Raw genomic sequence first — 16,435 nt, 5'->3', positions numbered from 1 at the left:
CCCCCTACCCCCTACCCCCTACCCCTGAGGCTTCTGTTGTCAACCCCTCACCATTTGTCTCTGTTTTTACTGAAGCACTATGTACTGACAAATATAATAAAACAGCCTATCCTTGGGCAAAGTGTGCAAAGTGCCAGGGAAAGCGATAGCGTTGCTGTTTTACAGTATGTTGCAGTTAATGATACTAAACTTATGTTTTTATTGTATTTGCGCCAACATGTCATCACAGTACCATCAGCTCCATTCATCACAAATGTAACCATGCTGGACTTACTACAGTTGTGGTCAAAAGTTGACGTACACTTGTAAAGAACATAATGTCATGGATGTCTTGAGTTTCCAATAGTTTCTACAACCCTTATTTTTTGTGATAGAGTGATTGGAGCACATACTTATTGGTCACAAAAAACAATCATGAAGTTTGGTTCTTTTATGAACTTTCCTCCAGAAGGTCTTATCTTTGTCAATGTGATGTCAGACTAAACAAAAATTGAGCTGTTTGGCCACAATACCCAGCAATATGTTTGGAGGAGAAAAGGTGAGGCCTTTAATCACAAGAGCACCATTCCTACTGTCAAGCATGGTGGTGGTAGTATTATGCTTTGGGCCTGTTTTTCTGCCAATGGAACTGGTGTTTTACAGAGAGTAAATGGGACAATGGAAAAGGAGGATTACCTCCAAATTCTTCAGGACAACCTAAAATCATCAGCCCGGAGGTTGGGTCTTGGGCGCAGTTGGGTGTTCCAACATGACAATGACCAAACACGTCAAAAGTGGTAAAGGAATGGCTAAATCATGCTAGACTGAAGGTTTTAGAATGGCCTTCCCAAAGTCATGACTTAAACCCCATTGAGAACATGTGGACAATGCTGAAGAAGCAAGTCCACGTCAGAAAACCAACAAATTTAGCTGAACTGCACCAATTTTGTCAAGAGGAGTGGTCAAAAATTCAACCAGAAGCTTGCCAGAAGCTTGTGGATGGCTACCAAAAGCGCCTTATTGCGGTGAAACTTGCCAAGGGACATGTAACCAAATATTAACATTGCTGTATGTATACTTTTGACCCAGCAGATTTGGTCACATTTTCAGTAGACCCATAATAAATTCATAAAAGAACCAAACTTCATGAATGTTTTTTGTGACCAACAAGTATGTGCTCCAATCACTCTATCACAAAAAAATAAGAGTCGTAGAAATGATTGGAAACTCAAGACAGCCATGACATTATGTTCTTTACAAGTGTATGTTCAATTTTGACCACGACTGTATAATCCTATGTAATCCTCGCTTTGCAATGATCAATCTTGGTCCAGGGATATCGAGATGTGACCGACACGACAAACAGGACTGTTTGAAGTGCCAAAACTTACAGAGCTAGCAGTTATGTTGGTCCAGTCTGCCTGGATGGTTGGGGGCAGTGGGATGTGTGGAGGAAGCTTGGCCAGGAGGTCGGGTTTGGGTTAATCTGTGGAGGCGTGGGTGTGTTCACGTTCCGTCCTGAGGGTTCGCCTTGAGACCCAATGTGTAAAACCTTTAATTGTTGTGTACTGAACACAAGGATGGAACACAATTATATTTATATTGCTCTGAGAATTGTTGCGATATGTGGAAAAGGGTGGGATATAATAAGCTCTGCTTCTTCCTATTCCTTTTGGGACATCTTGAAATTAAAACTGTCAACCTTAGTTTGTGCACAAATGTAATCTGGTATGCATGTCCGGAATAATTTGAACTGAACTGCACTGACAATGTAGTACAGGCACTCATAAACAACCTAACATAGTGTACCATTTACTTTTCTTTAGTTTAACCAATTGTTTAAGCAAACACGCTTGTTTAACTCTACAAATGACAATGCTGATCTCTTTTTTTGATACAATGCAGCCGCAGCTCATTGTGATTACTTACAGATGTCCAAAGTTCTCCAGTAAGCAACATACATTGACATTCAGCCTGTAGTTGCAACTTGATGCTCTTGTTTGTGTAGTACAGTTGTTTAATCCTTGTTGTTATTGTGCCTCTCCAAGCAGTGTTGTTTTCGTCAACGATGACGATGACGAAATCATTTCGTTGACGCCACTTTTTTTCATGACAATAACGAGACGGTGACGAGATAAACATGTCTCTCTGTGTCAAAACGGGGGGGTCGCAGCTTGCTGCTGGGTTCTTCCAACGCAAAAACGGCTCCGGACGACAGCGTGAAGGTGAGCTTGGATTTATTCAACATAAATCACTAAAACTATCACACACGCAAACAATAAAGCAAAAAGGCAAGCGTGCCTAAAACACATGAAGCTTAATTACTTGGCATGGATGACATGGCATAATCAAACACTTACTTGACATAAATGCGTGACAAACACAATGCAGGCAGAACGAGTGATAAACAAAGGTAGACTTAAATAACAGTGACATGATTGGAAAAAACAGGTGCGTGACTCAAAACGTAAAACAGGTGCGTGACTCAAAAACGTGAAACAGGTGCGTGACATGACAGGTGAAAACTAATGGGTGACCATGGAAACCAAACCAAACAAGGAAGTGAAACCAGGAACTAAGAAAGTGTCCAAAAAACAAACAGCACATGGCCAAAACAAAAACATGATAAACAGACATGACAGAACCCCTCCTTACGGACAGATCCCAGATGTCCAAAAAACAAAACACAAAACAGGATCAAGAGTCATGGGAGGGCGGGAGGGGGACATGGTGGTGGGTCGCCAGGCCAAGTGGCCCCGAATCCACCGAGGCAAAGTCATGTGGCGGCCGCCGCCGCAGGCGAGGTGGACGACCCGGGAAGGGCCACACCCGTGGCTGACGAGAAGGCGGGCGCACCCGGCGTGGCGGACGACCAGGCAGCGGCCACATCTGTGGCAGACGAGAAGGCAGGCGCTTCGTCGACGTGGCGGTAGCAGATGACGAAGCTTGGCGTGGTGCGTCGGGCGGCAAAGCTTGGCGTGGCGTGTCCTGGCAGCGTGGGTCTTGGTCTTGGCAGCGTGGGTCTTGGTGTTGGTCTTGGCAGTCTTGATCTTGGCAGTCTTGGTCTTGGCAGTCTTGGTAGTCTTGGCAGTCTTGGTAGTCTTGGTCTTGGTCTTGGTCTTGGTCGTCTTGGTCTTGGCAGTCTTGGTCTTGGTCTTGGTCTTGGTGGTCTTGGTCTTGGTCTTGGCAGTCTTGGTCTTGGTCTTGGCAGTCTTGGCAGTCTTGGTCTTGGCAGTCTTGGTCTTGGTCTTGGCAGTCTTGGTCTTGATCTTGGCAGTCTTGGTCTTGGTCTTGGCAGTCTTGGTCTTGGTCTTAACGTGGGTCTTGGTCTTGGCGTGGGTCTTGGTCTTGGCGTGGGTCTTGGTCTTGGCGTGGGTCTAGTACCGGAGCTTGGCAGCGTGGAGCTGGAACCGGAACTTGGCAGCGTGGAGCCGGAACCGGAGCTTGGCAGCGTGGAGCCAAAACTTGGCAGCGTGGAGCCGGAACCGGAGCTTGGCAGCGTGGAGCCAGAACCGGAGCTTGGCAGCGTGGAGCCGGTACCGGAGCTTGGCCGTGTGGAGCTGGTACCGGAGCTTGGCTGCGTGGAACTTGACGTGGTGCAGGTGGCCTAGCTGGGGGCTGTGGCTTGGCATGGTGACGGACTGGTGGTGGCGGCCAAGATGGAGGTTGCTGCCTGGTTGGGTGCAGCTGAGCTACCCCACCAACACAGCTTCCGGTCCCAGCCCCCCCTCAAGGAGCGGATACCAGACGCGCTCCCCGCGGTCTGGCATCTTCTTTAGAGGTGGGTGGAGGGTTGTCAGGTGGGGGGCAGAATCCTCCCCATTAAATTGTGCAAAATGTCTATTCACCACCCCCACTTTAGACTGGGTCTGAAAAAAATTTCTCAAAAGGATTACTTTTTGAAACAAAGTCCTTAGTGGGCGGCTGACAGAGGGCGTAAATGGAATCTAAAAAAAAGTCTTGGTCATCACCAGTGGGCGGGATGACGTCATCAGCACGGGTCTCCTGCGGCGGCGAGGAAGACAGGGCTGGTTGGGGAATCTTGTTGTCCGGAGGAGGATCCTGGAGGAACGACGCGCCATGCTGGCGAAAAGAAGCCTTTCTGGCTGGCCTCCATCTTCGCCAGCGCGTCTCCATCACCTCGTCATGGCCCGTCTGCGGAAGAACGTCTGCTGCCTGCATACTGTCAAAACGGGGGGGTCGCAGCTTGCTGCTGGGTTCTTCCAACGCAAAAACGGCTCCGGACGACAGCGTGAAGGTGAGCTTGGATTTATTCAACATAAATCACTAAAACTATCACAAACGCAAACAATAAAGCAAAAAGGCAAGCATGCCTAAAACACATGAAGCTTAATTACTTGGCATGGATGACATGGCATAATCAAACACTTACTTGACATAAACGCGTGACAAACACAATGCAGGCAGAACGAGTGATGAACAAAGGTAGACTTAAATAACAGTGACATGATTTGAAAAAACAGGTGCCTGACTCAAAACGTAAAACAGGTGCGTGACTCAAAAACGTGAAACAGGTGCGTGACATGACAGGTGAAAACTAATGGGTGACCATGGAAACCAAACCAAACAAGGAAGTGAAACCAGGAACTAAGAAAGTGTCCAAAAAACAAACAGCACATGGCCAAAACAAAAACATGATAAACAGACATGACACTCTGATGACGAAAACATGACGAGAAGTGTGTGAGTTTTCGTTGACGAGACGAGAACGGACGGAAATGTTAGTGGGTAATTTGTCAGGTGTTTAAAATGCATGACATTTCTGTTTATTGTGTGTGTCAATTAAAACCACGCCCAACAACTGGCGTGCAGCGCACAGCGTGCTCAACACGTCAGACTGTTGTTACTCATCAGGCAATGGACCGTGATGGCTGCGGCAGTTTCAACACAGGGGCTCGGTGGTCGCAAACGTAGAGACGACATATGGGTGTATTTTAAATATAACCCAACAGATAATAAAACAGAGTATATTGTGAAGGAAGACTGTGACAAATGTGGCCACAAAATATGCGGAAAAAATACGACCAACCGCAGCATCTTAAGGCTCGCCACAAGGATATTTTTTCGAAGGTAAGTTACAAATGCTGTTAACATAATCGATAAATGTCATAGTTAGCTAATACATTAGTACGTTTTCCACATACTCCTGGCGCAAATGGACTGCTAACTTCAGGCTAAAGTTAGCTTTTGTTACGCTAACGTCAATTCATTATGTGTGTGTTACTTTAGCAGCATGTTTAGCCATGTTTACATTTAGTGACGGTGTGGTTATCTCTTTGTGAGTACGTTCTGTCAGCACGTAACTTGATATGTTAAACAGGTCGAGTTACTGTTATACGTAGAGTCTGCTAGCTTTAGCCTAAAAGCCACAAGTGACGTTGTGCAGCCCCATTAAAGAATCAGGAATCAATTGATTATTTTACATTTACATTACATGGTTTGCACAAATTAAAGAGAGTGGGGTTGTATGATATCTGTTGTAATTGCACTGGCAGACAGGGCCAAGTTGAGCATATGTGTTCCTCATCCATCACTCATATTTTGGGCATGTTTATGTTCATTGTACTTTAGCAAATTCTGAGAAATAAAGCCACAATTGCTGAAGTAGAATGTTTTTGTTTTTTGGCTTTTTTGGAGTAATGAACTTTGATTCCACTGTTACCACTTTATCTGTGTGTAATACACAATCCTTGGATCAGAAATTTGCTGTTGGGTGGAAACCTTATATGTCTAAAACCATTCCTTTATTGTTACTATTTGTGAAAATAGCAGATCTGCAAGCTTACAATGGGTTGAACTTATAGATCTGCTGCTATTTTCACAACTTATGTGTGACACTGCCCAACAACAATCTCCAATACTTATTGACCTAAATGAATTTGTTAAAAGACTATACTTATATACTTATATTATACTTTTTATTCTTTTTTTTTGGCCTAAAACTAGACTAAAACCTTTTTGACTTTTCATCGACTAAAACTAGACTAAAACCCTTTTGAGTTTTTGTCGACTAAAACTGGATTAAAACTATCACATATAAAAGTGACTAAAATGTGACTAAAACTAATCAGCATTTTAGTCCAAAAGACTAAGACTAAATGTAAGATGGTTGTCAAAAACAACAGTGTCTCCAAGTTATTTTACGACGGATTAGCTGTGGTGGTATGAAAGACATCTTCTTGCAGGACTTGGTCTTCACAGATGTTAAGTGGTTTACATGCTGTGGCTGTCTGTCTTTTTAGCAAAGGCATATGTTTAAAATAATTGTGGTACTTTTGTTGACAACATTGACACTATAAACCGCCAGCATAGCGTTCTCCTCTGCTTGTTGTAGATGTAGCATTCATGCTTTCAGCGCCATATTTGAGTATGTGTTTCGCTTTCAGATTGTATTTTAAACTTGATGTGCGCCGATGATAACAATGTTTGTCGATGCAATACCAACACGTTATCTCAGTTTTTTTCTAAAGTCTCATCGTGATCACAGACCGTGTACCAATGCACGCGTCTGCCGGGTGAAACCTTAACCCGAATATGATTAATCTTCTTCATAGTTAAAGTTAAAGTTAAAAAGTTAAAGTTAAAGTCCCAACGATAGTCACACACGCATTAGGTGTGATGAAATGATCCTCTGCATTCGACCCATCCCCATGTTCACCCCCTGGTAGGTGAGGGGAGCAGTGAGCAGCAGCGGTGGCCGCACTCAGGAATCATATATAATATTTGATAACGCGATAATTTCTTAATATTAATTACATGCATTAAGCGTTACCGTTGGCAGCCCTAAAAACAATACAACCCATAGTTTGACGCCATAAGTTGTATTAACTTGAAATAGGGCTGCAACTAACAACTAATTTGGTAATCGATTAATCTGTCGATTATTACTTTGATTAATCGATTAATAAGTGGATAAAAGAGACAAACTACATTTCTATCCTTTCCAGTATTTTATTGGGAAAAAAAACAACATACTGGCACCATACTGGCACCATACTTATTTTGATTATTGTTTCTCAGCTGTTTGTAAATGTTGCAGTTTATAAATAAAGGTTTATAAAACAAAATAAAACAAAATACATTTTAAAAAAAGTAGCCTCTGCGCATGCGCATAGCATAGATCCAACGAATCGATGACTAAATTAATCGCCAACTATATTTATAATCGATTTTAATCGATTTAATCGATTAGTTGTTGCAGCCCTAACTTGAAATTTCTCGCGCAACTCTGCAAAAAACGGACAGTAACTTCAAGACGTGTTGCAGAATTTGTTCAGTCGAACTTGAGCAGGATATGAAAAGAAAAACATGGCCGCCATGAATCAAAACGTCTTTGCATGTGTGATTGTTCTTGTTGACGTAGCACACATGAACGCTTCTCGTTCGTCCTCCTGGTGTCATTACATTATTATATACATAGCTATTTATTTCGGAGTTGTATTTTCTGTCTGCGGTTCTTCAGCTGAAAGAAAAGATGCTTGTGTGGCTGCAATGAATCTCCCTGAGAGGCAGAGTCACTGCACAACACATTACCTCAATGAATATTGATTTCTAAACAAATTGGACATGCTTTTTCTTTTGACCGCTTGAAGGAGTCAAAGGGTTGCTTTGATTCCTCACTGAAGCGGACACAAATGCTCTCTTGGTTTCTGCTTTATTAAAAATCTATTGATTACTTTTTCACCTTGAAAAAAAGCGCTTTGTAGTGTGTACTCCTTTGATATACATACTGTATGTACATCATGTGCATGTCAAGTGTCATGATCTGCGTGACAGTTTTTCCTGTGTTTAGTCTTTCTTCCTGTCTTGCGCTCTATCGTTCCACTTTCTGTTTTGATTATGTCTCGCAGTGACTTCACCACTGTTTGTTGGCCCTGTTCTCCACACCTGCTCTTGATTAGTGATCAGGGGACTCACTTGCCTTTGACTATTAATCAGTAGGGTTTATCTGTCAGTGTTGAAAGGAAGGCGGCACTGGTTCCTTGTAGGGCTGGGCGATATATCGATATACTCGATATATCGCGGGTTTGTCTCTGTGCGATATAGAAAATGACTACCTGGATATTCGCGTATACGTTCTCTTGCAGTTGCTTTTAGCTGCGGGCATTACACTACAGGCGTTTCTTCACTCTTTCTTGTCTCTCCTTCTCACAGAGAGATAAAACAAGCGCACCTTCTTACATACGTCACACTGCAACGTCATACGCCCTCGCGGAGCAAAAAGGTAGCGGCATGGGTAACGTTAGCGGTGGTGCTAACGGTGTGGTGCGAGTGGTAATACGAGAGAGAGAAGGTGCGAATCTGGTAACAAATGAAGGAAGAATTAATTCCCAAGAAAAACAGCAGAGGGTCCATCGTCTGGCGGTGGTTTGGCTTCAAGCGGCAAGATGTCGAACAGACAACCCTAATTTGTCAAGTGTGGGGCAAAAGTGTTGCTACAAAAAGTAGCACCACTGCTAATATGTAGCATCATTTGAAAAGTCACCCGCTAGAGAATGAGGAGTGCTTGAAACTCCGCATGTCAACATCTCCGTTCGGTGCCACACCAACAAAATGCCCAAGCAACCATTTCCACATCAACACCGTATGGAAAAAATAGTCAACAACAGAAGGAGATAACGTCCGCAGGAACCTACCACATAGTGAAGGACATAACACTATTTAATTTCCTATTATGCAGCTCATTTTTATTTGACAGTTATTGAAATATCTTGTGTGACATCATGCAAAAAATTGCACTTTATTTGTTTTAAACTATTGTAGTGGCGTTTTGTACAAAAAGTGCACTTTAATTTAGTGTTGTTTTGATATGTCATCTTAGTGACATCATGCACAAAAGTGCACTCATAGCTTGTTTTAAAATGTCTCTGACAATCGTGCACTTTCTGTTTTGAAAAGACATGAATGTTTGTGCCACTGCTTAATAACTGTTTAATAAATACAGTTTTGGTCAATTGACTTAGTCGTGATTTCCCTCTCTGCCTGAAAGTTTAAAATGAGCATATATTAATTCAGTATAAACAATAATGTTTTAATGTAGACACATAGAATCATCATACTGGTGTGATCATATGTATCAAGTGTTCATTCAAGTCTAAGACAAAATATCGAGATGTATATCGTGTATCTTGACATGGCCTAAAAATATTGAGATATTAAAAAAGGCTATATCGCCCAGCCCTAGTTCCTTGTCTCTTGTGACAAATATTGATGGTGTGCCTTTGGTTCTTTTTATTCATAAAACCCTCTTATTACCTACCTGCACGTCGCGTCCTGTCTCTACATCCTGGGGTCACGCTAACTACCACCATGTGAGTTCCTGACTGTCAAGGAAAGTACGTACTTGTGCCTTAAGCGAGTAAGTGCATTAAGTAAGTACAGTATGCACATTGAGTATGTACATAAAGTACAGTACATACATGGGACACATCAAAGACAGCACGTACATAAAGTACAATGTGTACATCAAGTGCAGTACATACGTCAAGTACAGTGTGTACAGTACAAGCCAAAAGTTTGGACACACCTCGTTCAATTAATGTTCTTTATTTTCATGACTATTTACATTGTAGATTGTCACTGAAGGCATCAAGATTCAAGATTCAAGATTGTTTATTGTCATATGCACAGTTAAACAGACAGTTTGCCGTACAATGAAAATCTTACTTTGCTAGTCCACCCTTCAACTATGAATGAACACATTTGGAGTTATGTACTTAACAAAAAAAGGTGAAATAACTGAAAACATGTTTTATATTCTAGTTTCTTCAAAATAGCCACTGTAAGGGACAATGTAAGGGACAACTGTTAAATGCTGTTCAGTAAATGTATTTATGTTTAGTTATGTAATATATGACTTTTATGTTGAAGGTTGTGCAAGCGGATATGCTTTTATTGTGTTAAGGAACTCACGAAGGAAAACAGAAAAGGAAGTTGTTGCTTTTCAATGTTACGTTTAGGACGACACTACGGTAAAAACTATATGTAAAGGTGAATTAGAAAACTAACAGTTAAAAGGCTTCTAGCGCCAGTTGAAAGGGAAACAAGGTAAATTGTTGCAGTTATGTAATTTGTTTCAAATGTATACATGTTCAATGTTTAACTACAACGTATTCTAATGTGCCGTTTATCTTGTATGCTTGCTCATTAGCAATTGGGCACACAGTGAAGGATTTAAAATAAAGGATTGTTTGACCAGCAGTTCCAGATCTTAATTTGCTCTGATTACTTTTTCGCCCATTCTTGGCATTCTCTCGATGACCCTCAAGAGGTAGTCACCTGAAAGGGTTTTCACTTCACAGGTGTGCTTGAAGCTCATCGAGAGAATGCCAAGAGTGTGCAAAGCAGTAATCAGAGCAAAGGGTGGCTATTTTGAAGAAACTAGAACAGTGGTTCTTAACCTGGGTTCGATTGAACCCTAGGGGTTTGGTGAGTCGGCCTCAGGGGTTCGGCGGAGGTCAAAACACACCCGACTCATCGTGTAAATACAAACTTCTCCCCATCGGCGTATTACGGATACGGCAACAGCAGAAATCAGACTGATTTGCAAGTGTGTAATTTGTTGTGAGTTTATGCACTGTGTTAGTTTTGTTGTTTGAACAAGGTGATGTTCATGCACGGTTCATTTTATGCACCAGTAAAAAAACATGGTAAAACTTTAGTATGGGGAACATATTCACCATTAATTAGTTGCTTATTAACATGCAAATTAGTAACATATTGGCTCTTAACTAGTCATTATTAAGTACTTATTAATGCCTTATTCGGCATGGCCTTATTATAACCCTAACCCTCTAACCCTGACCCTAACCAAATAACTCTAAATTAAGTCTTTATTACTTAGAATATGTTCCCCTAGTGTCCAAATAACTCTAAATTAAGTCTTTATAACTTAGAATATGTTCCCCTAGTGTCCAAATAACTCTAAATTAAGTCTTTGTTACTTAGAATATGTTCCCCATACTAAAGTGTTACCAAAAACATATGACTTTGTCTTGAATTTGAAAAAAACAAGCATTTTATTTTTCACTAAAGAAGGGTTCGGTGAATGCACATATGAAACTGGTGGGGTTCGGTACCTCCAACAAGGTTAAGAACCACTGAACTAGAATATAAAACATGTTTTCAGTTATTTCACCTTTTTTGTTAAGTACATAACTCCACATGTGTTCATTCATAGTTTTGATGCCTTCAGTGTGTCCAAACTTTTGGCCGGTACTGTACATCAAGTTAAGTGTGTAAAAAACATCAAGTACAGTATGCTCATCGAATAGTAACATTAGACAGACTAAGTCCAGTACATACATCAAGTATAGTGCCTACATCAAGTATGTTGATGTCAAGTATGCGCTGTACTTGATGTATGTACTCTACTTAATGTATGTACTGCAGCTGGTGTACGTACTGTACTTTATCTGACATACACAACTGATGTCTGAGTGGTGTTTAACTTACCGTGACAGTTTGACATGAGGACCTCTTCAAAGTCTATTTTGAAGGTGAAACAATTTCTGATCCTTCATGACTCGGCCAGAATAAGACAGCAAATCTCGTCAGAGCGCTTGGTTGGGGTGGTCTAAACCTCCGGGACCTGACGTGCCAGCTCAGCTGGCCAATGGCTGCCTGCCCAGCTTTCAGCCTGATAGAGAATGATCAAACGGTGTCTTTGTTTTCATCACTTAGACCAAATGTAATTCTTTACAAAATTGTGCTGGCCTTTGCAAATGTGTCCCAAGACCTCCTTAGTAGTTTGTGTGTAAGATGTCGACTCCATCTTTCTGCTGACACAGCGAACCTCATCTGTCATGATGTCACTGAACCTTTTTTGTCAGGGTATGTTTAACTTGTCATGTTCACCCCGCTTTAAACCAGCACTAGTCCGTATGCTCTGCTGGTACTGTTAGTTTGGCCATGTTTGAAGCAGTCTACTGAAGCCAAGAAAAAAAAAACATAACAGCTCAGTTGCCAGAATTTTACAGTAAAAATAACATCATTACTGTTTTTCTCATATGAATTAGTGTTTCTCTTCTTGGTCCCTCAGGCCTTTTTCCACCAAAAGTTCAGGAACTTCAACTTCCTGGCACCTATAATTCCTAGTATTGTTTGTGTTTCCACCAGGGTAGTTTTAACAAAATCAGGCTGATTACATACAGTACAGGACCATAGAGGAGGAGTGGTACAGTATATTTCTACATTGATACCATGTAAATAAACAGGCACTATTATGTCATATTTCCTTTACTAAAGTGTAAGTAAATGAAATAAAAAGCAATAATATATAAAACAATATGATTTAAAGACCGAGTGTACCAAATTTGACATTAGAAGTCAGGCTTTTGTCCACAGTGTCCAAACAGTCAGAAAGTGGTCCTCTCAGTAAATGATGAATTCACGAGGGTCAGGCGATTGTTTTTGGTCCATTTCAGCACCCGCCGCAACCCTGAAAGAGACAAGCGGTGGAAAATGGATGGATGGATATAACAAATATCAGTGTTTTTCTCACGGGGACAACACAAACACTTTAGATTTAGCGTTAGCCTTCTAGCATCCACATTCAGTTAACTTGGGTTGAGTGGAAAAACTACACACATGTATCACTAACTACTTTTACAGCATGTAATAAATTCAATATTTAATATATGATGTGATTCTCCTTCGTTACACTATTCCTTTATTTCACATTTCTCTTCAATCTACGAAGTCATGCTGAATACTTTGCATTCTTCTGTAAATATATTTTAGCAAAGCTGTATACAAGAATGGCATGAACAGACTCTTTTTTTCCTGAGGAAGCTTAGGTCCTTTAATGTGTGCAGCAAGCTGTTGGAGATCTTTTATCAGTCTGTTGTGGCCAGTGCCCTGTACTTTGCAGTGGTTTGTTGGGGGAGCAGCACCAGCAAAAGGGACTTAAACCGGATTGACAAACTGATCCGGAAAGCCGGCCAAACTATTGGCACGCAGTTGGAGGCGTTAGTGTCAGTGAGGAACAGGAGGACACTGAACAAACTGCTCGCCATCATGGACAATCCTGCCCACCCACTCCACCAGACAATTGAGGGACAGCGGAGCTCATACAGGCTCCTTCAGCTTCGTTCCCACAGTGTTCGATTCAAGAACACTTGAATACATCTAGCTGTATAATCACTCGCCATACAGCAATAGATGATACCTGACCGCTTCTATGTTAGCTACCTCTATTTGTTTATAATGTCTATTTTCTGCTGGATCTACTCTCTATTTTATGCTGCAGCTGTTACATACACTGTAATATTGTACATGGTAATTGGGATTTATTATATATTGTATATATTATATAAAGATATATAATAATATAATATATCAGTATATATTATATACTGTATATACAGTATAATATGTAAATATTGCATGTATGTTATATTTGATGTTGCTAATATGGTAAATGTTTAGTCTACTTAATACCTGCATTATCCTTCCCATCCTTATCCTTTCCATCCTTTGAGACTGAGCTACTGTGTGTAACAATTTCCCTTGTGGATCAATAAAAATTGTCTAAGTTTAAAAGAGTCTGTTCTCTTCTTATAGCTTCGCGTACTGAAATTAAGTTTGTAAAAAATCATAACCAGCTTTAAACTGCATACTAGTTTAAAGACTACGGCTGCAGGCTAGTGACACTGATCAGTGTTCTTCAGCACACAGATGCCACACAAAAGTTAATTTCGTTCTTCTTTCTATCCGTTGTCTGGTACGTTGTTAAATAATTTCACAAGAAATAAGAAATAAAGAAGTTGTCCTGTCATTCTGTAATGGCGGATGAAACTTTGAATACAAAGTTTTAGAAACACCCCAATAGCGTTCAACAGCACAGCCCACCCCTCTAAGGTTCCTAAAACTTCCGAAAGTCCCACCTCACTCCTATGAACTAAAAATAGTTCCTGAAGAACTAAATCTACCTGGGTAGTTTTTGGTGGAAACACAAGGGGGTACTTTATTTACCCGGGTGAATGGGAAAGTTCCTGTAAAAGTTCTTATGGTGAAAAAAGGCCAAAGTGTATATTGGCTGATACCTGTTAACCATATTAACTTGATACAGTATTAACACAAACCTTAGAGCAGTGGTTCTTAACCCTGTTGGAGGTACTGAACCCCACCAGTTTCATATGCGCATTCACCGAACCCTTCTTTAGTGAAAAATAAAATGTTGTTTTTTTAAAATTCAAGACCAAGTTATATGTTTTTGGTAACACTTCAGTATGGGGAACATATTCTAAGTAACAAAGACTTAATTTAGAGTTTTTTGGACACTAGGGGAACATATTCTAAGTAACAAAGACTTAATTTAGAGTTATTTGGTTAGGGTTAGGGTTATAATGAGGCCATGCCGAATAAGGCATTAATAAGTACTTAATAATGACTAGTTAAGAGCCAATATGTTACTAATTAGCATGTTAAAAAGCAACTAATTAATGGTGTATATGTTCCCCATACTAAAGTGTTACCATCTTTTTATACTGGTGCACAAAATGAACCGTGCATGAACATCACCTTGTTCAAACAACAAAACCAACACAGTGCATAAACTCACAACAAATTACACACCTGCAAATCAGTCAGCTGTTGCCGTATCCGTAATACGCCGATAGGGAGAAGTTTGTATTTACACGATGAGTCGGGTGTGTTTTGACCTCCGCCGAACCCCTGAGCCTGACTCACCGAACCCCTAGGGTTCGATCGAACCCAGGTTAAGAACCACTGCCTTAGTGCATGCTTTTATTATTTCTTGAGTCAAGTCATACTTCCTGTTTCCACTTGATTAATGTTGTCTTTTACTCCAGTATGCTTTACTTTCCCTTTTACCAAGATAATATGTTTGTCCTAGAAAACACTGTCTGGAATGAAATGAAGGATTGTTGTCTTGGTCCCAGTTTAGTGTATCAGGTTAGGTTTGGTACACGTGCATGCAATTGCAAGAAGAGTCAGTTATTGTTGATTGAATTGGCGGCCGGCAGCAGCTGGCCTCTTAAGTGCTCTGCCGTTAAGGTGCCACTCTTGTGTTTGCTTGCGCTACAGCGCTGAGGCTTACGGGACACGCGGATCATGTTTACCATCTTGTGTGCTGCCTCCTGAACAAGCACGCCGCTCCCCTCTGATTAAATTATTTATCCTCTTAAAACAAAACCAGGGTCTACCGTAATCTGACTCACGCTTCCCTTTTGATCTCCCTTCTTTGCAGATTTATAACGAGAAGAAAAGCCAGTTTGAAATCAAGAGGAACAACCCCAAGGACCTGGTGGAGAGAGTGGCACGGGACATTTCCAAGCTGCTAAACAGCAAGAGGAAAGCCTTGGAGGTGAGTGGAGGACTACATGTGGAGCCTCTTAAAGGGGAACTGCACTTTTTTGGGGGGATTTTGGAATTGTTCACAATCATCATAAGAGACGAAAAGACTAAAGTTTTTTTTTTTTTGCATTCCAACATCATCTCGTTTTAGGTAGCTAGCAATGCGTCTAATGGGAGCAATCTATTCTATCTCTAAATCTCAATAAAAATGCATTCAAAACCGTCACCAATACTTCATTTACGTCCCGTCCCGTAACCTGTATGATAACCACGCTGTAGCAACATTGTTACTGTAAGAGTATACACCAAGGAATACTTTGTTTATCGTAGTAACACATCGGCATGATACGGTATTTGTTATGATTCTTTGCCCGGATCATGTTTTGTTCTGTTACTTTGACTACCTCAGTTTTGTTTTCAGCACCCTTGGGTTTGTGTTTTAGTTGCCATTATTGCAGATTATTTTCACCTGCCTCTGATTATTGTCCGGGACGCTCACCTGCTCCTTGGCACTAATCAGAGAGCTACTTATTCCTGTTTTTCGCCACAATTATTCTGGCTTCCTTGTTTGCACTACGCAACAGTGACGACGTCTTCTATTTGCTTCCATGCAATCCGTTACGTTAAGTATTTTCTACGATGTTTGATTCCTGTTCCTGTGCTAAGCTTCGCCATAGCTCTCCCGCTATCAGCACGCTTTTCTGTCTTTTTTGTATTTTTGCATGATTTCATGGACAATAAATCATTGTCTCACCTGCACCTCACCTCCGGAGTTCCTGCTGCATCTTCGGAGAACGATCCGCACAGTAAAATGCGACCCCGTCGTTACAGTATTAGCCATAAAAGCTAGCTACAGCGAGAGAAATGCTGACTTCTATGTCAGCACGAAGCGCGTTTGAGTTTGTAATGCACAACACAAGGCGATAAGATACCAATCTGTACTGACTGAAAAACATGAACAATCCAATTACAGTATCTACAGTATAAAGTATTAGCCAACATTTCATGTTGTGTTTGTAGACAGCGTATGTACTTTAGCTGTGATAAAACGCATGACGTGCTGCATGTATCATGATCAAATAAAGTGTGACACACTCGATGGACAGTTGTCTCTTTG

At 41.1% G+C, this 16,435-nt stretch overlaps 1 protein-coding gene across 3 annotated transcripts in view; it reads left to right on the top strand.

Annotated features, from left to right (window-relative positions):
- The window catches only part of cacna2d2a (calcium channel, voltage-dependent, alpha 2/delta subunit 2a), a 567,930-nt gene that overhangs the window by 120,387 nt on the left and 431,108 nt on the right, over positions 1 to 16,435 (top strand). For all 3 annotated transcript variants that reach the window (XM_062049868.1, XM_062049860.1, XM_062049852.1), the window contains exon 3: positions 15,212 to 15,328. In XM_062049868.1, the coding sequence (XP_061905852.1) occupies positions 15,212 to 15,328 (117 nt within the window). The remainder of the gene's footprint in view (positions 1 to 15,211; positions 15,329 to 16,435) is intronic.

The sequence above is a fragment of the Entelurus aequoreus genome, linkage group LG01 (genome assembly GCF_033978785.1).
Source record: "Entelurus aequoreus isolate RoL-2023_Sb linkage group LG01, RoL_Eaeq_v1.1, whole genome shotgun sequence".
In the NCBI taxonomy this organism is placed as follows: domain Eukaryota; kingdom Metazoa; phylum Chordata; class Actinopteri; order Syngnathiformes; family Syngnathidae; genus Entelurus; species Entelurus aequoreus.
This window is presented reverse-complemented; position numbering and strand designations above follow the sequence as displayed.